The sequence below is a fragment of the Nannospalax galili genome, unplaced genomic scaffold (genome assembly GCF_000622305.1).
Source record: "Nannospalax galili isolate Female #2095 unplaced genomic scaffold, S.galili_v1.0 scaffold424, whole genome shotgun sequence".
Taxonomy (NCBI): Eukaryota; Metazoa; Chordata; class Mammalia; order Rodentia; family Spalacidae; genus Nannospalax; species Nannospalax galili.
The window spans coordinates 1,246,931-1,273,243 of record NW_008352334.1 but is presented as its reverse complement, the minus strand read 5'-3'; the positions used below and the strand labels follow the sequence as shown (position 1 = coordinate 1,273,243).

The following is a 26,313-nucleotide window of genomic DNA, read 5'->3' as shown; positions in this document are numbered from 1 at the left end:
TTAGGTTCAGTTCTCCAACACTAAAAAATAAATAAAGCAAAATGATGCTGTGATGATGTCACTGAGGTTAACTGAGTAGGGTGTTCATGGTTTACAGACCTTTGTTGTGTGCTGTGTCATCCTGTGACACCCTCAGAGAAATACTACACAGTTTTGGGTTGAATCAAGAGTCCTGTATAAACAGGTAGTCAAGAAGGGGCTAACACCCAGAAGAACTCTCAACCCTAAGGGGAGGCAGAGTGGGGTTTATGAAGCCTAAAACCACAATTACATCATTCCAGAGACAGAGCCAATAACCATAGTTACATCAAATCACCATAGTTACACCAACCAGGGGCAGGTCTGCTAACAAAAAGTTTCAGTTAGGAAAAACAAATTTCCAGAATTGCAGAGACAGTGGGTCCATGGAGATGCAGGCATAGCTGGTTGGGAGGAGGGCGTGCTACCTGGATGTACTACCTAGTTGTAAGTTCCCCAGCACTGTAGAAACAGTGTACCCTCTGAAGCTACAGATGCAGCCTGTATGGGGTGTTCTGGCTGGCTGGCTGGCTGCAGTGGGAGTGCCTGGGCAGTGATGCAGGGTAAAGCAAAAGTCAGAACAAAATGTAGTCGCTTTGCCATTTCAGTCCTAGGCTGTCTTCTCATTTACTGTCTCCTGGCCAACTACTCCAGCTCTCTAATGATCCTCCACATCTCCTTTACGTTATTCCAGTTCCTGGGATGTGTGTATCTATAGTGAGCTGGAGCTGCCACTCTTGACTAGCAGCTGTTCTGACTTCACTTACTTTAGGCTGCTGTGGTTTCCATGACTGAAGTGACTAAGGGCTTGCCACCTTCCTTTACTATCCCTGTTTCTTCTGATCGTTTTAATCCTCAAATCTCTGTTTTCCTACTTGCCTGTGGCCTCCTTTCTGATCTTTCTTGTATTTTGGATCTTACCATAAACCTTGCCATTCTGGACAGCCTTCCCTGACCTTGTTGTCTTCCTCCCCCAGCATTCCCTGCTGGTTTATGTCCCTGTTTCCATCTAGAACTGTTGCTTGTTAGATTAGAATTGTTCCATCAGTGCCTCACACTCTAGTCCAGGGCTCGTGTTTGCCTTACATGTCACTTTGCCCTTGGTGCCAGCACCATGTTATACTCGTGGTAAATGGATGGATGTGGGTATTTAGAAAGCTTAAGTTATAACTAATTACTTGTAATAGTTGTTACCTTTTTAGTTAGTAGTCCCTGTATTTTATAACTGTTACTTTCAAATAAAGTGTTGATCACTTGAAGAAAATTAGTTTCATTTGATTCTTTTTCTCAGTGTGGAGTAGCTTCTGTCTTACCATTAGGAAATTTCCAAGGTCAGGTGGGTAATAACTACCAGATATGGATGGACTCAGACTGAGCTGTTTGGGCTCTGCAGCCTGCATTCTTTAGCTATTCCCCATTACCCATCCAATGTATACACACGCATGCGTGCACACACACAAACACACATACACACTGTATTGTAAGATTTTTGCATTTAGGGATGCTATTCTTGTTTTTTGTTTTGTTTTTGTTTTTGAGACAGGGTCTGAACAATGGGCTCCCAGCTGGCCTGGACCTCATTATGTAGACCACGTTGGCTTCAAACTCAACAGAGATCTGCCTGCCTCTGCCTCGAGTGCTGGGATTAAAGGTGTGCACCACCACACCCAGCATGGGATACTTTTTTAAAGATTAATGATTAGGAGTAGTTTGTTTTCGTGGTGACTTAACAGGACTTGGTTTGTGTGGCACAGTGTGTATTGTACATGTTGATAGTAAAGGCACAATTTATATAAGTATATGTTTTTATTTGTCTTGTTTGTTAACACAGAGCCTCACTAAGTAGCCCAGGCTGACCTAGAGTTTGCCATGTACCCAGGCTGTCTTCAAACTGGCAGGGATCCTCCTGCCTCTGCCTCCCAAGTGCTAGGATTATAGATGTCTGCCACTGTGCCCAAATTAAGAATACATTTTAATTCAAGGAGGAAGTTACATCACAATGTCTCGGGACTTAATTTTACAAACTATTTTCCTGTCTGATCAGGTTCTGACAGTAATGGTTCTTCTCATTTTAGGAACTATCTTTGCATACGGACAAACCGGAACAGGCAAGACTTTCACCATGGAAGGCGTGCGTGCTGTTCCTGAGCTTAGAGGAATTATTCCCAATTCATTTGCTCACATATTTGGTCATATTGCAAAAGCAGAAGGTGACACAAGGTCAGAGAATTCCTTGACTTACTAATACTGAGAGGCACGAACGAGAGAAAAGCCTAGAGGTCCATTTTATAAACACATTTAAAGACTTCTTATAAATGTTTTGTTGTATTTTGTATGATAAAATGTTTTATTTGTAGATTTTTGGTTCGAGTGTCATATTTGGAAATATATAATGAAGAAGTTCGTGACCTTTTGGGCAAGGATCAGACACAGAGGTTGGAGGTAAGGGTAGTTGGGATTGGAGTACTTTCCAAAGCAATGGATTACTCACCAAATTAAGATCCTTTTTGTACAAAAGCTGCTTTAAATATTTTTAGTAAGCATGTCCTTATATGCTTCCTCCCTCCCTCCCTCCCTCCTTCCTTCCTATCTTTCCTTTCTAAAAATTGTTTTATTTTTGAGAAAGGGTCTTGAGCTTAGACTGACCTGGAACTCACTATGTAGACCAGGCTGGCCTCAAACTCAACAAAAATCCACCTGCCTCTGCCTCCCAAGTATTGGGATTAAAGGTGTACGCCACCACGCATGGCCATGTATAATTTCTTACAAGTGCAGACATATCTGAGCAAAAAGTCACTGGAGCTGAATCAGGTGGTAAATTTGTTAGATGTTGCCATCTTAAAAATAATAAGATACGAGATAAGAAAAGATTAGCTTTTTAAATATTAATACTGGAATTGCATGTCAGCAAAATAATGAGGCAGCAGGTAGACGAAAGGGTAGCTATGTTCTGAGCTGCGGTGGGTCATGGGAACTTAGCAGACGTTACTGCCAGGCACCTGCAGAGGGCTGTGGCATGGCATTGGCAGAGAATTGCCATTTCATCTTCCCAGAAGTCATTTTACTCATGTAGAACTGAAAGTCACAGGGGTTTGTTACTTGCCCACAGTCAGGTAGCTCACAAACGGCCTTGTTATCTGGGGCAAAGTGACTCCTGGTCCTGTATCGGCGGGAGCTCTGCTTCCAATCTTGAGCTCGCTCTTCTACCTCTCTGAGCCTTAGTTTTGTCGCAGGAACATGGAAATAAAGGAAGTGTCTGTTTCGTGGGGTTATTGCCCACATTAACCAAACAAAATGGTCAACAGTAATCTTCCATGAAGAGTGAAGATGCTTTTACATCAGTACCACGGCTGTGACTTCATGCAGCTTCTTGGACTTCTCATTATTTCAAGTTGCTGTTGGCATTAATCTTGCCCCTGCCTTCCCTGAAAAAAAAATCTCATCTTTTTTTCTCCAGTTACCCTCTTGTGGCTTTTTAGGTTTTGTTTAAAAGATTTTTTTTTTTTTTTTTTTTTTTTGAGACAGGGTCTCCCTGTAGCCCCAGCTGTCCTGGAACTCACTATGTAGACAGGCTGGCCTTGAACTTACAGAGATCCACCCGCCTCTGCCTCCCAAGTGCTGGGACTACAGGCGTGCACTACCACACCCGGCTAAAATAATTTTTATTCTTTTAAAAAATTTTGGGGGCTAGAGAGATGGCTCAGTGGTTAACAGCACTGGCTGCTCTTGCAGAGGACCTGGGTTCAGTTCCCAGCACCGACATGGCAGCTAACAACCATCCTAACTCCAGTTCCAGGGGATCTGATGCTCTTTTGACCTCCACAAGCATTGCATGACATGGGTGCACTTAAATACATGAAGCCAAACACTCAGGCACATAAAATAAATTTAAAAATAAAAAATAAAAATAAAGTATGTGCGCGTGTGTGATGTGAGTGAGTTCAGGGAACTGAACCCCAGTCCTCTGCAAGAGCAGCAAGTGTTCTTAACCGCTAAGCCATCTCTGCAGCCCCCATAATTTATTATATGTGTGTTTACTTACCTCTGTGTGCATGTCACATGTCATAGCATGTGGTGGTTAGAGGATAACTCTGAGGATTTAGTTCTTTCACCATGTAGGCCCTTAAGATTGAACTCAGATCGTCAGGCCTTACCTGCCGAACCATCTTCCCAATGCTGTTTTTATTTTTGTAAGTGCCTAATTTTTTTTTCCATTTGAAGATCTTGCACATGTTCGCCTACCCTCAACCAATCTACTTCATATCTCTTCAAGTTTTAGCTTAAACATTATATTTCAGAAATGTTTTCTGTTCCTTTCACTGACATATTGTCCCTGAAATATATTTCCATGGCAACATGGCTCCGCAGGTGCTTGCTGCTGAACCTCATGACCTGAGTTTGATCCCTAGGACCCACACAGGGGAAGGAGAGAACTGACCTCCACATGAGTGTCCAGGATTGCACACTACACATGCACATACACAAAAAAACTAATTAAAAAAATAGAATACACTTCCATAGTATCTTGTGTGTTTTAGTCTTGGCATCATCACAAAGTGAAATATTTTTGTGTGCATATATTTGCTTTATGTTCTCCTTTTACCTGACCTCCTCTGTGAGCCTCTGTAGACACTGCCTGTCCTGTTCATTGCCATCTTTGCTGTCTTAATAGTGTCTGACACATGCAGTATGTGCTCAGTAAGCAACTGCAAGAGTATTGTTAGAAATGTCAAGTCCTACGTTTGTTTGTTTTCTAGGTTAAAGAAAGACCTGATGTGGGAGTTTATATCAAAGACTTATCTGCTTACGTGGTCAATAATGCTGACGATATGGATAGGATTATGACACTAGGCCACAAAAATCGTAAGTGCTGTGTGGGATGTGAGGCGTGTGAGCGGGTCGTTGAGAAGCAGAGCTAGCATGGCTTTTGCCCTCAGCTTGACATCTGTTTTTTGAAAACCCACTTACTTTATTTACTGTCCAGGAAACATGCATTATCAGGAGGTGGTCTGGTTGTCTCCATGACCACTGCAGCTCTCTTTTTGATAGTTCCATCTTTGAAGCTGTCATATTGCTGTTGCTTGTTAGTTGCAATATTGATAGCGGTTTTTGTTGAGCACTTCTGAATGGGAAGTGCTGGTGCTATGTGCTCCGTAAGGATAACTCTTAGTCCTCACCATGGACTGTGGGGATTCTAAGTTCCTACTTTATGAATAAGACTGAGACCTAATTTAAGTCCCATGTCTAGGTAGTGTGATGGCTAAGGAACAGGGTGAGTATATGAGCCTAGGCCACTAGTCTGTGTTGACCAGAACCTACACTCCCTCTCTGTTGAAAAGCAAAGCAAATTAAATTTGAATTTTCTATCTTTCTAACAGTAGCTTTAAGTTTTTAATCAAAAGGCTAATAATATCAGCATTTAACTTTGATGGTTCCCAAGACAAACACTGTTGGTGCTGCCAGTAGGAGTCCGAGGTTAGAGGCAGAGATAAGGATTGGGGGGCGGGGGGCGGGGGCAGGCATGGTGGTCACACCTGTGAGCTCAGTACTCAGGAAGCAGGAAGGTCAGGAGTTCAAGACCACCTTTGCCTGTGTAACAAGTTAAAGGCCAGCCTGGGCTATGTGAGACCTCACATACAGCGTTTTTTTCATTTTTTCACCAGTTTTTCATTTATCCTCCTTCTTTGCACTTTATCAGTGCATGTTACATTTTATATGACTTCTGAAAGCCACAGACTAGTAAAGAATACTCTTGTAATGTCTTAATGTCCAAAATCAAAGCTTGCTTAGAGAAGTTCTATATGAGGGACTGGCAAGATGGCTCAGCAGTTAAGAGCACTCATTGCTCAGTTCCCAGCACCTACATTGGGCAGCTCACAGCTACCTAGCTGCCTGTAACTCCAGCTCCTGGGGATCCAATGCCTCTCTTCTCTGTGGGCACTATGTGTGCGCAATACACACACACACAATTAAAAATAAAATACTAAAAATAGAAGTTCGGCATGAATGTATGGTATGAAGATAGTTTGGACATTGGGTGAAATTAATGAGTTGGGCACACGCCTTTAATCCCAGCACTCAGGAGGCAGAGGCAGGCGGATCTCTATGAGTTCAAGGCCAGCCTGGTCTACATAGTGAGTTCCAGGACAGCTGGGGCTTCAGGGAGACCCTGCCTCAAAAAAAAAAAAAAAGTAATGAGTTGAAGATACTTGGAAGGCCGCACATGTTTATAATCCCAGCTCTTGGGAGGCTGAGGCACAGAGATTGAAGATCTGAGGCCAACCTGCCTTATATAGCTAGACCCTGTCTAAAAAATTAAATACTTTGGAATTTAAGGAAAAAACAAATACATGCTTATTCTAAAAATGTTTTTCTTCATTTATACGATGTAGTCACTCTGTAAAGTATTTATGCACATGTGAGTATTTAATATTTATGCACATGTAAATGATTAGTAGTCTTAATTTACAAAAATGAGGTTATACTATTATGTTCTTGGCTTTTTAAAAAGTTTTTCCTGCGTCAAGCCTTGGTGGCGCACGACTTTAATCCCAACACTTGCTGGGATTAGGCAGGTGGATCTATGAGTTTGAGGGCAGCCAGTCTACATAGTATAGTGAGACCCAGTCTCAGAAAATTTTTCCTTGAAACAGGGTCATGGTAGTTCAAGCTGAGTTTGTAATCCTCCGCCTCTGTGCTGGGATTACAGGCATTTGCCTCCATTACTGACTTGACTTGGCATTTTAAAAATGGCATCTAAAGTCACTGGGTACATATCTCTCTCTCTCTCTCTTTTTTTGGTCTTTTTGAGATAGAATCTCCTTAGCCCAACTGGCCTGGAATTTGATATGCAGACCAAGCTGGCCTCATCTTGGACTAAAGGAGTGTACCACCATGCCTGGCAACCTTTCTCATATTTTCAGTGTCCCCCTTGGGAATCAGAGTACCACTATTTTATGATGACTGACTTTTCTGGTCCTTACTGTTGTAAGCAGTTGCTGTACTGATTATTCTTGCAGTGTCCAGTGCATGTGCGCAAGTAGTTCTGAGGTTTCAGGGTCCAAGAACACCATTCTAGAGAGTGCTGAATCACCAGTGATTATTTTCCCCAACTATTTAACCTGTATGTGTGGATGTTTAAATAGAGAGTATCTTGCTATATTGCCCACGCTGGCCTGGATCACCTGGGCTGAGGTGATCCCCTACCTTAGCCTCCCAAGTAGCCGAAACTACGGGTCTACACCACACATCCAGTTTTATAATTCATTTATTTAAAGGCATGCGCCACCATGCCCAGTTAAATTATTTGTATTTTTATATAGTAATACCTGAGGTTGAAATTAGGAACTTTATGTTGTTATGTCAAGTTTCATTTCTGTTGCTGTGAAGTACCCTGACAGAAGCAGCTTAGAAGAAAGAATTTACTTGGCCTAGGATTCCTGATTACAGTCCATCACTGTGGGGAAGTCTGGGCAGGGACTTAAATCATCACACCCACAGTCCGGAGCAGAGAGAACAAAGGCCTGGACCCTCAGCCAGCTCTCTTCTCTCTGACAGTGTTCAGAATCCCCTGCCTAGGAAATGGTGCTGCCCACAGTGGGCTGGATCTTTCCACATCAACTAACAAGACAGTCCCTCATAGACACACCCACAGGCCAGCCTGATCCAGATCATTTCTCATTAGGACTCTCTTCTCAGGTGATTCTAGATTATGTCAGGTTGGCAATTAAACTAGCCAGTGCAGTTAATGTCTTTAACATAAGGAACATTACAAATTCTTGGGTTATAAACATAAATTACAAGAAAAGTTTTGGGACTGGAGAGATGGCTCAGCAGTTAAGAACACTTGACTGTTCTTGCAGAAGATCCGGGTTCGAATCCCAGTACCCACATGGCAGCTAATAGCTGTCTGTAACTCTACTTCTAGGGGATCCGACAGCCTCTTCTGTCCTCTTCGGGCATTGGACAACACGGGTGCACTTACCTACATGCAGGCAATACACTCACACACATAAAATAAAAATAATAAATCTTAAAAAAAGAAAAAGGAAAGTGTCATATAATGGCCAACCACATCTGTGATTTCATAGTTTAGTTTTATGCTATAGGTTTTGATTGTGATGAATTTTAATATTGTAATTGTTCTGGATATTTAATTACTGAAGGTATTCACTGGGTTTGGGGATGTAGCTCAATTGGTAGAGTTCTTGCCTAGCATGCACAAAGCCTTGGCTCAAACCCCAGTACTGCATAAACTGGGTATGGTGGCACATGACTATAATCTCTTTATTCAAGAGGTGGAGGCGGGTAATCAGAAGTTCAAGGTTAGCCATGACTACATAGAGAGTTCAAGGCCAGCCTGGGCCATAAAACACTCTGTCTAAACAAACAAACAAAAATAAATAAATATAAAATATGTTGCAGTTTTTGAAGGTTTCTTTTCTTTGGTAAAGGTTCTGTTGGTGCAACTAATATGAATGAGCACAGCTCCCGTTCCCACGCCATCTTCACAATCACTATAGAGTGCAGTGAGAAGGGCGTTGATGGAAACATGCACGTCAGGATGGGGAAGCTCCATCTTGTAGATCTTGCTGTAAGTAACGGGATACTATCTAAGGAATACTTCTTCCCTGTGATTCATTCATGAATGAATGAATGAAAATCAAAGTGAAAAGATATGATTTATGTATGATTTTTAAATTCTTGCTAGTGTGTCTTAACTTATTCTAGAATATTTCATGTATATTGAAAGTAGCTACGATGGTATTGATTCTTCACCACCCAGTGTCAGCAATGTCCACTTGTGGCTGGTTGTATGTCATCTCCTCACATCCACTTCCTGTATTGTTTTGAATTCCGGATGTCATATGAGATATTTTATCACTGAATTACTTTTAGAAAAAGACTTTGGAAAAGAATATTCTGCTTTAAAACAAATTGAGTTTGATTTCTATCTCCTGCTTGTTGCCAGGGCTCAGAAAGACAAGCAAAAACCGGAGCTACAGGACAGCGCCTGAAGGAAGCCACAAAAATCAACCTTTCCCTTTCCACCCTTGGCAACGTCATTTCTGCCTTGGTTGATGGAAAAAGCACTCACGTGCCTTATCGGAACTCTAAATTGACAAGGCTTCTTCAAGATTCCTTAGGCGGAAACTCAAAAACCATGATGGTAAGACTCAAGTCACAGCATAGCTAGTTAATATCAGGGAAACTGAAGATTGTATTTATGCCCATAATTGATATGAACAACACTTTAAAGATCAATTCCTTTACTCTTTGGATTTGTGGTTATCCTTTATGTGAAGCGCCGTATGTATTTGCCCACAGTTGTGTCTTTGGAAACCTGTGTGATTGACATTTGTTTTCAAAAAAGAGAAGTTGTATATGTATTTCATCATTTGCTTTTTTGTTTATTTTGCTTTATTTATTTATTTTTTTGGTGTATATGTTTTTTTGAGACAGAGTCTCCCCACTGCCCCAGGCGACCTGGAACTTGCTATGTAGACTAGACTAGCCTTTGTCTCACAGAGATCCACCTGCTTCTGCCTCTCAGTGCTGGGATCCCAGGCATGGGTCACCGTGCCTGGCCTTTCAGCATTTGTTTTGATTTATTTGTCTTTGTAGTTTGAAATGATGGTATGAAATGATTTCTGTTTCTAATTTCACAGTGTGCAAATATTGGGCCAGCAGATTATAATTACGATGAAACCATCAGCACGTTACGGTATGCCAACCGTGCCAAGAATATTAAGAATAAGGCTAGAATTAACGAAGATCCAAAGGATGCTCTACTTCGTCAGTTTCAGAAAGAAATAGAAGAACTGAAGAAAAAGCTTGAGGAAGGTGATGTGTTCAGAATGCTGTCAGCTGCAGTGCATGTGACCACTAAGTGTTCCAGCAAGGCTACCTTGTGAAGTTTTGAGCCTTTAACATTGATATTTAAAATATTTGTGTGTGTGTATGTGTGTGTGCAGGTACACACATTCCAGAGCACATGTGTATAAGTCAAAGGTGACCTTCAGGAGCTGGTTCTCTCCTACTCTGGGTTCTAGGAATCAAACTCAGGTCAGGCTTGCAAAGTAAGTGCTTTTACCTGCTGAGCTATCATGCTGCTCCCCAACATTGACATTTAAAAATAATATTTCTGAGAAATATGTATCTTCTAAGAAAATGCTTTCTTAGAAGGTTAGAAAGTTTTGATGGCAGTAAGCAACTTCCCAGTCAGTGCCCAGGCACTCCCACACCCACAATGTAAAAGGCAGATAGACCCTTTCTGATTGTCATAGAACTCCCTGTGTGCCAGGTAAACAGGGGCCTTGAAACTGCCTTTGAAGTCTCTGGGGAACTGACTAGATTGGGGGAAATCCAGAGATGTTAACCCTGCCACAGATGTTTGGAGGAGATGTTGACTCAGTAAACTTGAGTAAGACGCTGAGGAAAAGCAGTGAGTGAATGTCTGGTTCTTTTTTTTCATTTTTTATTGAATTATTGTGTATTTCATAGAGAACATCTTAATCAACTTTATATCCCCTTCCCCATCGGCACCTGCCCGTGCCGCCCCCCACTGGTTTTCATGCATTCTGTCTTTTGTGTTAAGGCCTATCGTGTCAAGTTAGTGTCCCCAGACGTCCCTCAGTGTAAGTTCATCCACTAAGCTCTAGGCAGCCTATCTAGATTCCCTTCCTTTAAGAAGATCAGCTCTTCCTCACCTAGCAGTAATCAGCTGCCAATAATTCTTCAACTAAGATTGGGGCCTGCTGCCCATTTCCTCAGTTCTGTGCTGGGTTTTTGTCTGCTTGAGTGTGCATGGGTCTGTGCATGCTGACATCATTGCCGTAGGGTCATATGAGAAGGGACTTCATTTCCATGTGGTCACCTCCTCACTGGCTCTTACAGTCTTTCTTTCCCCTCTTCCACAGTGGTCCCTGAACCCAGAGTGGGTAGATTTTTGATATAGGAGTCCTGTCCAAGGGCCACACTCTGTAGACTCTTATTCTCTACATTTTGGCCGTTTGTGACTTTTTATGTTTATGTTCCTGGCTCTCTTGCATGAGGGAGCTTCATTGATGAGAATTGAAAGATGCATTAGTGTTCTCTTTATCCCTTGTTCTGTTTTGTGAGTCTTAGGTGTAGAGGTTGCATCCTGGATGTGCCACTTAGGTTGGGGCAGTTCACAGATAGTCTCTTGTGTGTGACCAGTGGCGTAACTCTGTAATAATATCTGTTGAAAAAGAAGCTTTTTGATGAGTGGTGACTGGGATACTTGTCTATAAATTTAAGGATTCATATTTTGCACATAGTAAGAATTACATTTGTCTAGAGATGTGACCACCTTGGGGTTTCCTCTGAGAGGAAGTTGACATTCTTAATGTGGCCACTAGGTGGTATTTATAGCTGCTATATTCTCAAGATGTTTAATTTCTCAGGGTGTTCGCCTTGAGTGCATGCCTTTGTTTTGCGAAGTGTCTGGTTCAGTGGTATTAAGAACTTTCACATTTTGTGCAGTTGTCACCGCTGTCCACCTCCAGAACTTCATCATCCCAAATAGAAAGTGCCATTGCACATGAATTCCCTATTCCTCTCTCCCTCTTTTATCCACTGTTCTTCCTGTGTCCATGCATTTGACTGCTCCAGGTACTTCTATCATTAGAACAGTGCAGTATTTGTGCTTTGGTGACTGGGTTATTGACTTAGCAAAATGCCTTCAGGGTTCACCCATGCTATAGTGGGTCAGAATTTCTTTCCCTCTTAAGTCTGAACAGTGTTCTGTCATGTATATATACTATGTTTTGATCACCTATTAATGGGTGTTTGAGTTACTTCCACCTTCTGACTTGTGTGAGTTATATGGCTGTGTTCGTCAGAGTATAAAAACCTCTTCAAGTCCTTGCTTTGTGTCCAGGTTGTTGCTGCACATTGTTTGGGGTGTATCCCCAGAAGCAGCATCGCCAGGTCATATGGTTATACCGTTTACAGTGCACTTCATTTTGGTTGTGCTCTTATGACTCTGCTCCCATTTTCAAAATCTAGTTAATAGAATACTCATAAACAAGTATAGGCAAAAGCATTAAAGGAATAATCTTATGAACGTCTTGTTTTACCCATCTGCTCTGCCTGGTATTAGTGTCTTGCACAATCCTGGTACTATCACTAAAGCCATAAAATTTATATTGGTACAACGTTACTACCCTGCAGGCCTTGCTCAAACTTTCCCAGTTTTTCTTGCAGTGCTTTATTCTAAATCTGGGATCTGTCCAGGATATGATGTTAGATTTATTTGCGCATCCTCTTCACCTCCCTCCATCTACCAAAGGTCCTTGGCCTTTCTTTGTTTTTCAGGCTCTAGGTGTTTCTTTTCTTTTCTTTTTTGGTCTTTTTGAGACAGGGTCTCTCTGCATCTCCAGCTGGCCTAGAACTCACTATGTAGACCAGGCTGGCCTTGAACTCACAGAGATCCTGCCTCCCAAGTGCTGGGATTAAAGGTGTGCGCCACCATGCCCAGCAGGATCTAGGTGTTTCTAAGAAGCACTGGCCAGAGTCTCACAGAATGTTCCTTTATTTGGGTTCATGTACACAGTAGGTCCTCTCTAGGGGAAGACAGTGTGAGGCTCTGTGCGGTACTTTTTCCTGTTCCGGAGTCACAACCATGATTTTGTGATATTTGGTCAGTAGAGGTTTTCCATCATTATTCCCTCTGCATTTGGTGTTTTCTGTTCTGAAGAGGAGGCTCTTCCCCCCATTTATTATTTATTTATGCATTTATTCTTTTTAGCCCATGGATTGTAATCTGATACTGTCATCCTTTTTTTGCTCATTAGGGGTGCCTTCAGGGTGGCCCCTTGATCCTTGCAGTTTTAAAGGAGTTGTTTGGTAAATTTTCTTTCTTTTTCTTTTTCTTTTTTTTTTTTTTTTTTTTTTTTTTTTGTCTTTTTGAGACAGGTCTCCCTGTAGCTGTAGCTGGCCTGGAACTCACTGTGTAGACCAGGCTGGCCTCCAACTCACAGAGATCTGCCCACCTCTGCCTCCCAAGTGCTGGGACTAAAGGTGTGTGCCACCATGCCTGGCGAGGAGTTGTTTGGTAAATTTTCATCAGCTTGTGTTTCAATACTTCTTTTTATAAGGTGTTTTAGGCTTATCTTACATCTTCTCATCCATGATTAGAATCAACTTTCCCATCCATGATTAGAATCTGCGTTTCCCTGGCCCCTGCCCTGGGGATGGAGTTTAGCAGCCAGGGTTTTAGCAATAAGTGTGCTCAGTGCTACTAAGGCATCACTGCTTCCAGGCAGAGAACAAAATGTTTTATTTAAATTTAAAAAATTTTTTGTGTACGAGTGTTTTGCCTGTGTGTATGTAAGTGCACCCATGTCGTGCACTGCCTTTGGAGGTAAGAAGAGGGCATTACATCCCCTGGGACTGGAGTTAGGAATGGTTGTTGGCTGCCATGTGGGCACTGGGAACTGAACCCGGGTGTTCTGCAGAGCAGCCTGTGCTCTTAATGGCTGAGCCATCTCTCCAGCCCTGAGAACAAAACATTTTTAAGGGTTCTTTTACCCAGCACTTTGCTCTCTTTCCGCCCTGTGTATGTAGGTGCAGTTGTTACCTGATTGTGATCTGTGTGTTTTTATTTTTTCTCTCTCCAGTTTCCTTTGTTTTTGTAAATGTTTCAGAGGTGGACAGCACTATTTTAAGAGAATTAATTTGGGCTGGTATTGGTGGTAAATGTCTAAACCCCAGCACTTGAGAGGTAGAGGCAGGAGGAATGTGAGTTCAAGGTTATTCTCAGCTATATTGTGAGTTAGAGGTTGTCCTGAGCTTCATGAAGCTCTGCCTTAAAAAAAAAAAAAGTGTCTGGGGAGATTGGGGCTCAGCAGGTAATACCTACATAAGATGAACAGCTGCATAAACATGAGGCCTGAGTTCACAGTTCTCACTCCCATGTAAAAACGCAGACATGGTCTCACAAGCCTGTAATCCCAGTGCTGTGGAGAGTAAGACAGGGTGCTTGGGGCTTGTGGAGGGCCATCCTGGCTCCATGCTCAGTGAGAAACCCTGTCTTAAGGGAATAGGGCAGACTGTGATCCAACAGGACACCCAGTGCATCCTCTGGCCTCTGTATGTGCATGGGTGTGTGCATGGGTACATGTACCTGCACACACTCAGGTATATAACACACACACACACACATACAAGAAAAAAATTTGGAGGCAATATAGTGCTACTCTGTTAATCTTAATTTAGTCATTCTTTTTGTTTTCAAGTTAATATGTAATTAGCATTATCTATAACAATAAGCCCTTCTTGTGCAATATTTCTTGTGATATAATTGTATATAGTTGTATAGTTTCATTGTATTAGACGACAGTTTTATGACTTCTTTGTGTGGTTGGTTTGTGTTTTGATACAGGGTCTTATTCTGTAGCCCCAGCTAGCCTTGATCCCATGGCTGTCCTACTGTCTCAGCTTCCAAAGGTTTGACTCTTAAAAACAAAGATAGGGGACTGAAGAGATGGCTCAATAGTTAAGAGCACTGACTGCTCCTGCAGAGGACCTGGGTTTTGTGCCCAGCACCCACATGGTGGCTCACAACTGTCTGTAATTCCAGTTCGAGGGGATTAGATGCCCTCCTCTGGCCACTCTGGGCACTGCACTGCATACACGTGGTGCACCCACATACATGCAGACACCTACATACGCTGCATACAATGTACCTGCATACACTGCATGCACAAGATGCACCTACATACATGCAGGTGTTTACTCATACACATAAAATCCAAAAGAAAAACAAAACATAAAGATAGAATGATGTGAAATTATAAACAGAAAACAGGGTAAGATGCTTCCCAAAGTGATAACACTTTTAAAAGGCGAAAAGCTAACACACAATCTTTGTATACCTTTAGAGCTGTAATTGAGAGGGTCAGATTTTAACTTCTCTTGAAGGACTTAAAAAATAAAATTTCTAAAACGTGAAATTTCTCTGTGCATCTCCCATGAGGAGAGGGAGGTCATGTGTGCACGTGGAGGCTAGAGTGGGTGTTGTTCCTTGGGTATGGTTCACTTTTTTTTTTTTGAGACAGGGTTGTTCACTGGCCTGGAACTCACTGAATAGGCTTCACTGGCTGTTTAGTGACTCCTCCTGTCTTTCCTTCCTCAAGTGCTGGGATGACAAGCACAGCCACCATCCCTGACTTTTCTTACACAGGTTCTGGGGATCAACTCAGGTGTTCATGCTTGCCAGACTGACTGAGCTACCTATTTCTGAGATTAGCATATCAGGTGCACAATCTAGGAACATTTAATTTGTATTTGGGGGCAACAAAAACTTAATGAAGAAAACTGATATAGACATTTTCTAAGTAACCAGTGACCTGGTACAGACTGAAAATTGTTGTGTTAAATTTCTATCCAAGGAGAAGAAGTATCGGGCTCTGACATCAGTGGGTCAGAGGAGGACAACGAGGAAGGTGAACTTGGAGAAGATGGAGAGAAAAGGAAGAAGAGACGGGGTAAGCTCCGCCCTGGTCGTAGCTGGCAGACCTGAGCGCACTCACCCAGTTCACCTTCACTGTGCCGGGCACAGAGTTTTGCTTTCTGTTTTGCTGTGTTTAATATGGTGGCAGTTCAGCAGGGATCACATGCCACATACGTGGTTAATGTTTAAATTTCTTCTCTCGTTTATAGTTGACTCCGGATACCATATTGTCTCTCTTCTCATAAACTTTACAATGTTAAAAGTAGATGTGCTGTTTACAACTTTATGTTGGGATTTTGTCCTGTGTAGGAATTTCCATCTGGGTTAGGAACCTGCTTTTCTTGAAATTAGGATAATGTGGGATTTTTCCTCCCGTGAGGTTAGTCTTTAGATGTCATTTGCCAGCTGACTGAGGATTGTTTTACTTCCTTTTCTTCATGAAACGAGCTGTCATTCTCACCCCAAGGCATAGTCTCCAGAGGGAACCTGGACTTTCTGGGCTGGGTGGCCTCCATCCCAGACATCTCCACCCTGTGGTTTCAGGGCTCTCTCCTATTAGTGCGGATCTTTGTTTTGAAGCTGGTGCATTGTGCTTGTGGTAGTGAAATGATCTTGCTGAAAACAAGCCTGTCACTGCTTGGTGAGGAGCCCACATTAACTGAAGATCTTGCGAATTCAAGTCAGGGAAAGCCCCGCATAGGGCAAAAGTGGGCAGAGCGGAACCTGCTGGTCAAATCCTACCCAAACCTGTTTTTGTAAATGGAATGTTAAAGCAGCCAGGCTCGTTTGCTTACATGTGGTCTGGGGCTCTCACATAGCAGCGCGGGGTCTGCATAGTGCAGGGTGCTGTCCAGCCTGTTGCAGAAGATGTTTGCCAGCCCCCAACTTAAAGAAGAATGTTTTTATTCATAGTTAGTTTTTCAGAGTAAACTATAGATAATAGACTTTCTAAAAGTAAATTTTTTTTTTTTGTCTTTTTTGAGACAGGGTCTCCTTGTAGCCCCAGCTGTCCTGGAACTCACTATGTAGACCAGGCTGGCCTTGAACTCTCAAAGATCCACCTGTCTCTCCCTCCCAAGTGCTGAGATTAAAAGCATGTGCCACCATGCCCGGCTCTAAAAGTAAATTTTGGACGACAAGACGTGTCACTGTCCAATATGTTGAAGTATTTAGAGTAATACGCCTTACTTCTAGACCTAGGAGTTTAAATTCTTCAGTGAGCCTCTTGAGTTACGCTATCAAACCTTAAATAATGACATATGTGATAGCTGATGTTTTGAGGGAGAGAAGGCAGTTAGGGGCACACTGTCTTGCCTGTATGAAGAGCAGTTTATTTCTAGAACACTGTGTGTGACTTTGAGTTTTAAAGCTGTTCCTTTTACTTATCAGCTTAAATAGTTTAGATAGATTTGAATGTCAACAAGTGACCTTTTAATTTGTGTCACTCCAACCCTCTGAACAACTTTTAGATGAGAGTGGGGCTTGCCCACTACTGCCAGTCTTGAGTACGTGCTCTGTCCCCATATGCTCTGTAAACTAAGGATACTGGACAGAGCTCTGCCGAGACTGGTCTTAGGGGAAAGTAAGTTATGGTGCTTTTAATGCAAAGCTTGATTGTCTTTAACATTCCTTCTCCAAAACTTAATTTCTCTGTCTGTTCATGTCTTGCTTCCTCTGTCGCTGGTTCACGCTGGGCTGTTTCTTTGCCTTCCAGGCAGTAGCAGCAGCAGTAGCTCAGACTCCACATGCTCTGTCGTGGAGAGACCTCTGGATAAGTTCTTGCCTAGTGAGTGGCAGCTCTTCCCTTCCCTAGCAGAGCTTTGGCTTCTCCATCACTCATGGGCTTCATTTGGGAGATGCTGCACACTCCCCGTCATGACTGGAGTACATGTTGTAGACCTGAGCATGTGACACCCACCCGCCCGCCTGCCTTGCTTCAGTTAACCACGACTGAAAACATAGGCTTCAGCTTATGTTTGAGACAATGGAAGAGTTAATGCTTTTGTATTGAGATAATGTAGAGAGAGCGCATAAGCTGCATAAAAGGACAATTCTCAGCATTCTTTTCCTTTATGAAGTTTTAACCTTGGTCAGTGTAAGAGGCAGGTGGCCACAAATCTTGAATCTCTACAAGTACAAATTCTAATTTTCAGTCCACCAGTGCCCATGACATGCTGTGTGCTCATAAACAGTATACGCTCTGGTATCTTACTCTGAAGAGCAGTTCAAGAATGCTTCCAGAGAAGTAAGTTGTACAGTTTGAAGGAAGCAAAGTTAACAATAGGATTTTGTTCAAATAGGTGTACGTCCCTATTTCTAAACTACCAGGTATATTTTAAGATGTTTTCTAAGATGTGATTTGAGAACACAGAGTCACATAAAGTTCATAAAGACTCTGTCTAGACTTATCTCAAGCTTACAGAGTTTTTTGAAAACCTTAAATTAAAAAGTATTACTTTATCTGTTTGTACTTTATTCTCAGAAGAAAAGGGAGCAGTGCTTCCCTCCACCAGCTGCAGCTTACGCTCTGAAGCATTATCTATGGCCTTGTCTTTTCCAAAACTAATAAAAATAATTTCTTTTAGCTTTCTAGAGGAAAAGTTTCAAGAATATCAAATCATTTTGTCTATTGGCAATGTTTAGGCAAGTTACCAAAAGAACTAATTTCACTGGATAATTTATAAAATACATGGCATTGTTTATTGCCCACATGGAAGTGCAGTTTTATATTATAAACTGTGGAAGGAGAGAAAACATCTAATTTTCTGTTGTAAAACTTACATGACAGTAGGTTGTGAAATCAGCTGTACTTTGTTCAAGTTTGATTTTTCAGTTCAGGAAACTTTTAATTGCTGTTTGCATACCTAACATCCAGCTTTCGTTGTTGGAACATGGATGTGCTGATCACATGGATAGTGGTTGTCCCAGCATGTGGTTGTTGTATGAAACTTTGTATGTATGTCCCCTCCCATTAAAAAATCTGAATGGCCTTTTAGGTGTCCCTTGCTTGAATCATCAGTTGTCATTCGCTTCTCCAGAATCATCATGTAATTCCCCTAACAGTCTCCCGATGACTGAATAGAAGTTCGCTACTGTACAGGTGTGCTTCATTTTATGTGATTTTTTATCTGGGGAAAAAAAACTGCTTACAAATCAAGTTTGAAAATCAAATATATTGTCTGCCTGCTGTCTTTAAAAATGCATTCACCCTTTTGGTAATCACATCAGTGCAAATTACTGTAACTAATTTATCTGTTTAGTTGTTTCAGGTCTATCTGGTGGATCTTCTTAAAATGGGGGACACCTGTAATGGACCTTTGCACTAGAAGACACATTGAATTGGGAAATGTTAGAAATGAATAGTGGGGACTTCCTTACTTTAACTTGCTCATTTTAAAAATTGGCTTCATTTTGGGTTTTGCCCTTTTAGATCATTTCCCAGGTCTTAACAGGTTCCCAATTCCATGTCTAGTTCCATTAGCACAAGCACATGGCACTGAGCTGTTCACGTTTGCAGGGGTCGCTGTGAGCCCTGGAGTTTGAGTGGTAACTGTAGAGTAAATTGTCCTGCGTATCAGATATGCTCTCCTTTCGTGGACTCTGTTTCCGTTTTGATTGTTTGCTTTATTTCTACAGCGGTGCTAAGCGAGTGCTATTGCACACTCTTTGTTTTACAAAGGGAATAATGTTTTCCTTTTTTCCTCCTCATCTCTGTGCATGTGCTTCCTGTCTGTGACCTGCTTACCACTTCTTATTGCAAGATCAAGCAGGTTGGTGTGATTGGTTTGCACTCCACTTGGTACAGTTATTTAACTTAGCAAGAACTTCCTATTTAAGCACATAGCATTTTAAAATTCTAATAATTTTTATAAGGTAAGTATCTGTGTTTTGTATTTTAAAAAATTCAATTTTAACTGATTTTTTAAAAAACACATTTTTCCCTAAATTCTTAAAGACAGAATTTTTTAATAAAATTATAAATCATTTGCCATTCAGTCATTTTCCTCATTTTTTTGAAGAACAAAAATCAAGTGCCTACTACACCCCTGGCGCGCACAGTAAAGGGAACAGAGCTGCGCCTGCCGTGCCCCCCAGGTCACTTGCACTGCTGGTTGGCACGTGGTAAGGGCACCTGGAAGTGTTTCTACTTCTCTTTGACCTTGATTAAATACCTTTTATGACATTAACATTACTTTTTTAGATTTATTGACTTGAGATTTTGTGCTAAATTTTATGCCGTATTGGTGTAGTTCTAGGTAAAAGCAAGTTTTGGGGTTTGGGCCTTTTTTTTTTGATAGGTTTGGTTGATAAGATTTTGTATGTGGTGCTGGGGATTAAACCCAGGGCTTTGCACATGGTAGGCAAGCTTTGGGCTGCACCTCCGTCCCCTTTGAAAATCTTTTAAAAGATACATGTAGTCTCTTCTCCCATTGGAGGAATCAGAGCTCTCGTTTACTGTGAAGAGGACAGGAGACCTTAGGCTCCCTGTAGTGCAGGTCCCTTCTTCCTGGACTTACAGTCTCCCCCAGTGGGAAGCAGCCTCTGGAGGCCAAGGCTTATACAGGAGAGCAAAGGGTAAAACTTCACTCCTTAAAAATCTATGTAAAAGTGACTTTTAAGTGATAATACATTTTGTTGGTTTTTTTGTTTGAGACAGGATCTTCCTGTAGCCCCAGCTGGCCTGGAACTTCCTATGTAGACCAGACTGACCTCAGTCTCATAGAGATCTGTCTGCATCTGCCTCCTGAGTGCTGGGATTAAAGGTGTGCTTCTGCACCACTATGCCTGGCATGCTAATGGCATTTTTAAATGTTTGGTTACCCAATCAGTACCTATTTATAGTTCTCTTAAAATGTTGTTTGAAAAAACAGCATGAGTTGTCACAGTGTTCTGGCTAGAGTAATAGGTGACTTCAATATGCAGACTTTTGAAACTGACCGTAGCTATGGAGAATGAATCTTCAAGAAACTCCCCATAGAGCACAGTGAGGCTTGGGCTTCTGGAGCATAGGCTTGAGAGAGTCACCTGACCGGTTCTGAGGCATGCACATTTATATTTTGATATGCAGACCCTTTTCATGTTACTACCTCCTGATGAGTTTTGGATTTTTTTTTTTTTTCCGGTCTTTTTGAGACAGGATCTCCCTGTAGTCCCAGCTGTCCTGGAAACTTCATGTAGACCAGACTAACCTTTAATCGTGAGTCCTGGGATTAAAGGCATGGGCCACCATGCCCGACTGGGAACTACTTTTTAAATCTTCACAAAACAATTAGAAACCTACCAGTCTAGATCTAGAAGTGCTTCTGCACCTGTTGATTTGATTATTTCATCTGCTCCATTAGTGCCCAGGCCTTTTACATACATTTTTTTTGGTTTTAACAAATTTGCCATTTTTCTTTTAACATTTGTAATCCCGAGGTGGAAGTTACATGTTTTAACGTACATGGACTTCCTTTCCTGTAAATCTGAACTTAGACTTCTCAGATTTTTAAGAAATATTGCCAATAGAAAAATCTTCTAGGGATTCATTGGGAGTAGGAGTTAAATTACTTGTAAAAATTAATTTTTTTAGCAGCGTAATTCAGAAGGTTCAAGACAAGAGGCTGTCCCATGCCAACAAGCTGGTAGTCCAGGTCTACATGCTGACTTGGATGCAAAGAATCACACCACACCAAAGCGCGACCCTGGATCAGTGCATTCATTTACTCTTCTATTTATTTTGTGCTTTAATTTTGCTTTAGACCTGTAGTTCCATGAAGTAAAGGTTGCGCTTTAAATCTTTGAGTTTCTTTTAATATAATTTCATTGTAAGAGTTAAAAAAGCCTATGACTGATTCTTCCTTTCATGATTTCCAAAAATAGACCCAGATATGTAGCAGCATCACAATTATTTTTCGGTTCCTTCTCCTTTTTAACAGGAGGGCCTGGGTTTTGGGTGGGGACAGTGGTTTGTAGATGCTTCTTTCCTTGGTCCCTTGGGAAGGAGTTGAAAAGCCAAGCTTTCAGGAGAGGCTTGGGGCCAGTTCTATGAAACCAAACGGCTCATTGTTTTCTTCAGGAGCATGTTTCTAAGAAATTGCCTTACCGGAAACGAATTGTCATTGATTCCATTTCAGAACCATTTTTATTACCAGTGTTTATTTTCTCCTTTTGATTTTTCATATGAACTTGATGATTTTGAAGTTCGTGGGGGACCTTTCTGTAATGTTTTACACACACACACACACACACACACACACACACACACAAACACACACGTATGTATAAACACTGTTAGATGTTATAATCCAAGCGGTCAGTTGGAAGCTACTTTCCACTTGATTATTTGGTACCATTTCTGCTAGATTCTGAGTCAGGGACTTGATACTGTGGTCTGACATAGTGACGATGAGCCGTTATAGTGCCTCATTTATGATATAATGAGGTATGGGCAGCCTAGCAGTTGTAGGATGTCCAGATGTCCAGTAAATGTCTGCAGTGTTATGTAACCAGTGTGGAAGTGACTGAAGAATCATTTTCCTCTTTTAACCTCTATATGCTGTTTGGGGACACACGGGGCTTTGCTTTTTTCTCTCTCTTCTTTTGGCTTTCTTGTTAATTTTTCTTGTTTTTCTGCTGATCTGTTTCCCCTTTTTTTGTATGTGTTCTTACATATCCCTGAAGTTGGGTTAGAGCTTGAATTAATTAATCAGCTGATCTTTGTTTTACTCTGCTGGGCTGTCCAGATTGACTGAGACTCCTAGGCTCAAGTGACCCCTCTACCTCTGCCTCCTAGGTGCTAATACTGCAGGTGGACACCACCTGACCTAGCCTTTTTTTTTTTTTGTCTTTTTGAAGCAGGGTCTCCTTGTAGCCCCAGCTGTCCTGGAACTCACTATGTAGACCAGGCTGGCCTTGAATTCACAGAGATCCGCCTGCCTCTGCCTCCCGAGTGCTGGGATTAAAGGCTTGCGCCACTACGCCAGGCTAGAGTTTGAATTAATGAATTTAAAGTTCTAGGAACTAGTGACTAGAAATGAGAGCTACTATTAGTTTGCTTTCCCCTAGATGTTAGCATGTGACTCTGTGTGACTGAGAGTAGCCAATGTGAAGACAGATTCTGTCGGAATCACAGCCTGGTTTTAGTGACTCCTGCGATTCAATGACTCAAACAGGTAAAAAGAAAGTTTCTCCAGATAAAATGGTGGAAATGCAAGCCAAAATTGATGAGGAGAGAAAAGCGCTCGAAACAAAGCTGGACATGGAAGAAGAAGAGAGAAACAAGGCGAGAGCCGAGCTGGAGAGACGCGAGAAAGATCTCCTCAAGGCCCAGTGAGTGCTCCTGACTGGGGGTTCCCATACCTGACTGGGGGTTCCCATACCTGAAGTTTCTAGTGTTTTCCATAGGATTGTATAAGCCAGAAAATTGATTAATAATCAGAAGCCTCATTTTTGCCTCCAACATAGCCATTTTTGGGTAGAGGATCTAGTGTGTGTAGTATATTTCTAAAACTTAGATCTTTCTTGATTAATCTCAGCGTGGGAAAAGAAGATACTGGAAAATTTGAATTATACATTAAGTAATGAATTAATACTATACAGTGATGTGACTTGGTAAAGGTACTACTGACTTTATTTCTCTGAGCATGCACCTTGATCATATTGAAATTTGGGAGATGATATTAGAACAGTAGGTGATCAGGGAATTTAGAATGCTCTCATTTTAATTAATAGACAAGAGCATCAGTCTTTGCTGGAAAAATTATCTGCTTTGGAGAAGAAGGTAATTGTTGGTGGTGTTGATTTGCTGGCCAAAGCTGAGGAACAAGAGAAACTTCTTGAAGAATCCAACATGGAGCTGGAAGAGAGGAGGAAAAGAGCCGAGCAGCTTCGGAAAGAACTTGAGGAAAAAGAGGTGATACCACTTCCTGTTACGTTTAGTACTTTGCCTGGTACATTTAACTTTTCCAGTGCATAGCTAAATATTGATAATCCTAATGAAAATTGGATGTAGATTTACTTTGAGGACAGTCATTACTAAACATCTCTGTCATTTGTTATGATGAATTTATGACTTAAGTATTCTGGGGACTGGAGAGATGGCTCAGTAGTTAAGAGCTCTGGCTGCTCCTGCAGAAGACCCAGGTTTGAATCCCAGCACCCACATAGTGGCTGTGCTGGACAGCTTTAGTGTCAACTTGACACACCTGGGTCGAGGGAGCCTCAATTGGGGAATTGCTTCTATTGGACTGGCCTGTGGCCATGTCTGTGGGGCATCTTCTTGATGGGTGATGTGGGAGGGCCCAGCCCACTGTGGGTGGTGCCACCCCTGGGCAAATTTTTCTGTATTGTATAAGAAAGCAGACAGAGCAGGGGCCAGGGGAATAAGCCAGGAAGCAGTGTTCCTCCATGGCCTGTGCTCGTTCTTGCCTCCAAGTTCATGCCTTCAGCTCTTACTCTGGTTTCCCCTATGAAAGTCCGAAGCAGCATTCCTCCATGGCCTGTGCTCCAGCTTCTGCCTCCAGGTTCCTGCCCTGAGTTCCTACCTTGGGCTCCCAGATGAACTGTGATCCAGAATATGTAAGCTAAATAAACCCTTTCCTCACCAACTTGGTAGTGGTCAGAGTATTTTGTCACAGCAATGAAGAACAAATTAAGACAGTGGCTAACAGCCATCTGTAACTCCAGTTCCAGGGAATCCAGCACCCTCTTCTGTCCTCAGGCATTGCACTGCGAGGATGTGCTTACATACACACAGGCGATGCACTCATACACATAAAATAAAAATAAGTAAAAATTAAGAAAAGTATTCTTATGTTAACCCATTTTTGTTACAGCAAGAACGCTTGGATATCGAGGAAAAATATACAAGTTTGCAAGAGGAAGCACAGGGAAAGACCAAGAAATTAAAGAAAGTTTGGACCATGCTGATGGCTGCCAAGTCAGAGGTTGGTGTCTTAGAAATTACCCACAAAAGGAGTTTTGAGTTTTTTAAAAGGAGGTTGCTTTGGTTAAGAACTCGTAGTAATCTTCTTGTAAAATACTTAACTCTTTTCTGTGAAAGGTTTAATTTTTTTTTCACTATTTTTTTTTTTTTTTGTCTTTTTGAGACGGTCTCCCTGTAGCCCCAGCTATCCTGGAACTCACTATGTAGACCAGGCTGGCCTTACACCACAGAGATCTGCCTGCCTCTGCCTCCTGAGTGCTGGGATTAAAGGTGTACACCACCGTGCCCAGCGAAAGGTTTAATTTTAGTTATTGAGCTAAGTCTTCTTTCAGCCTGAACTACTAACCTGGACTAGACAGTGCTATTGTTGCTCTGCCTGCCCATCATTTCTATATCGCTGGGTAAGCTCCTACCAGGCGAATTGCCGTGTATTTAAAATCGGTTTGTGTGTAACTTCTGTGTAGATGGCTGATCTGCAGCAAGAACATCAGAGGGAGATAGAAGGCCTCCTGGAGAACATTCGGCAGCTCAGCCGGGAGCTTCGACTTCAGATGCTAATTATTGATAACTTCATACCTCAGGACTACCAGGTAGGAAAGGTCTGATTTAGATACTGAGTGCATGACTGGGGTTAAGACGTAAGGAACTGCAATTCTAATTTAGTTGATGATAAACATGTACACTCCAGTTATAGTTTTCTCAGACAGACGCCATCATGCTTCCCTTATTACTTTCCTGGGACTATAATTCTCTTTTTTGAGTATCTGAATGTCTAAAGAAGGTTGCAGGCTTTTGGAAGAACCCAGGTTCGCATAACTGCAGTGAGAGCCAGGCTGAGGTCCTGCTCGTTCATCCAGCATCCTTACTAGGAAGAAGAATACATAGAGTCCTCTGGAAAAACAGAGAGATAACATGAAATTTGCCCTTTTAATCATTTTTAGCTATGCAGTTCAGCAACAGTACGTATATTTGCTTTGTACAACCAGCCGTCACCACCTATCATTCCCAAACAAGTGGTAATTGTTGTTTTGTTTGGTTTTTTGAGATGGGGGTCTCCCTGTAACCCCAGCTGACCTAGCTTGACCAAGCTGGCCTCAGCCTCACAGAGATCTGCCTGCCTCTGCCTCCCAAGTGCTGGGATTAAAGAAGTGTGTCACCACACCCAGCTACAAGTGGTCATTGTTAATACTGAGTATAAATTTAAAATCTTCTTAGACAAAATTTCTGTCCTTCTATATTTTTAATAATCTTATGACTTAAAAAGGTTTTAAATACCAATCTAGCTTTAAGAAATTTGTCTGAAAAAATTTGCTTTGGACCTCAGATACACAGAATTAGCCCTGGGTTCCTAGTACACTCTGCTGATCCTTGGATGCCCTGCTTTTATGTCGTTATTTTGTACTGATCACTCAAAGTCAAAGCTGAGACCCGAGCAGTAAGCATTTCTAGCCAGATGGTTTCCCTCCCCTTCTATGTAGCCCTGTGCCTCTTCCAGCCCAGCTAGTCTGTCATCCTGATTCCTGGCTTCCAGCTCTTGGTTTTGATTTTATGTAGTTTAATGGTATCTGCATGTGTTCCTAAGGAATTAATTTTTTAAGTGTATGATGTTTAGAAACAAGTTTTTTCACTTAACATTAAGAATTTAGTTCTGGGGGGTTAGAGAGGTGGCTCAATGGTTCAGAACACTGGCTACTCTTGGAGAGGACCTGGGTTTGGTTCCTAGGACCCACATTGGGCAGCTCACAACCATCTGTAACTCCAGTTCCAAGGAATCTAGTACCCCCTTCTGGACTCTGTGGGCCAACCATATATATGGTGTGCATATAGGCTAGCAGGCACACACACACATACACATAAATAAAAATAAATTTTTTAAAAAGCGGTTAGTGGG

The 26,313-nt window shown here is 41.9% G+C and overlaps 1 protein-coding gene across 4 annotated transcripts in view; it reads left to right on the top strand.

Moving 5' to 3' along the window:
* The window catches only part of Kif3a (kinesin family member 3A), a 70,061-nt gene that overhangs the window by 11,205 nt on the left and 32,543 nt on the right, over nucleotides 1–26,313 (top strand). For 3 of the 4 annotated variants that reach the window (XM_029554203.1, XM_008849319.3, XM_029554204.1), the window contains exons 3-13: nucleotides 2,094–2,238; nucleotides 2,376–2,460; nucleotides 4,776–4,881; nucleotides 8,472–8,611; nucleotides 8,990–9,187; nucleotides 9,687–9,861; nucleotides 15,435–15,530; nucleotides 22,651–22,807; nucleotides 23,210–23,390; nucleotides 24,313–24,423; nucleotides 24,887–25,012. In XM_029554203.1, the coding sequence (XP_029410063.1) occupies nucleotides 2,094–2,238; nucleotides 2,376–2,460; nucleotides 4,776–4,881; nucleotides 8,472–8,611; nucleotides 8,990–9,187; nucleotides 9,687–9,861; nucleotides 15,435–15,530; nucleotides 22,651–22,807; nucleotides 23,210–23,390; nucleotides 24,313–24,423; nucleotides 24,887–25,012 (1,520 nt within the window). Of the gene's footprint in view, nucleotides 1–2,093; nucleotides 2,239–2,375; nucleotides 2,461–4,775; nucleotides 4,882–8,471; nucleotides 8,612–8,989; nucleotides 9,188–9,686; nucleotides 9,862–15,434; nucleotides 15,531–17,210; nucleotides 17,283–19,257; nucleotides 19,267–22,650; nucleotides 22,808–23,209; nucleotides 23,391–24,312; nucleotides 24,424–24,886; nucleotides 25,013–26,313 lie in introns of all 4 variants that reach the window. The other variant, XM_008849318.3, reaches the window with a different exon arrangement.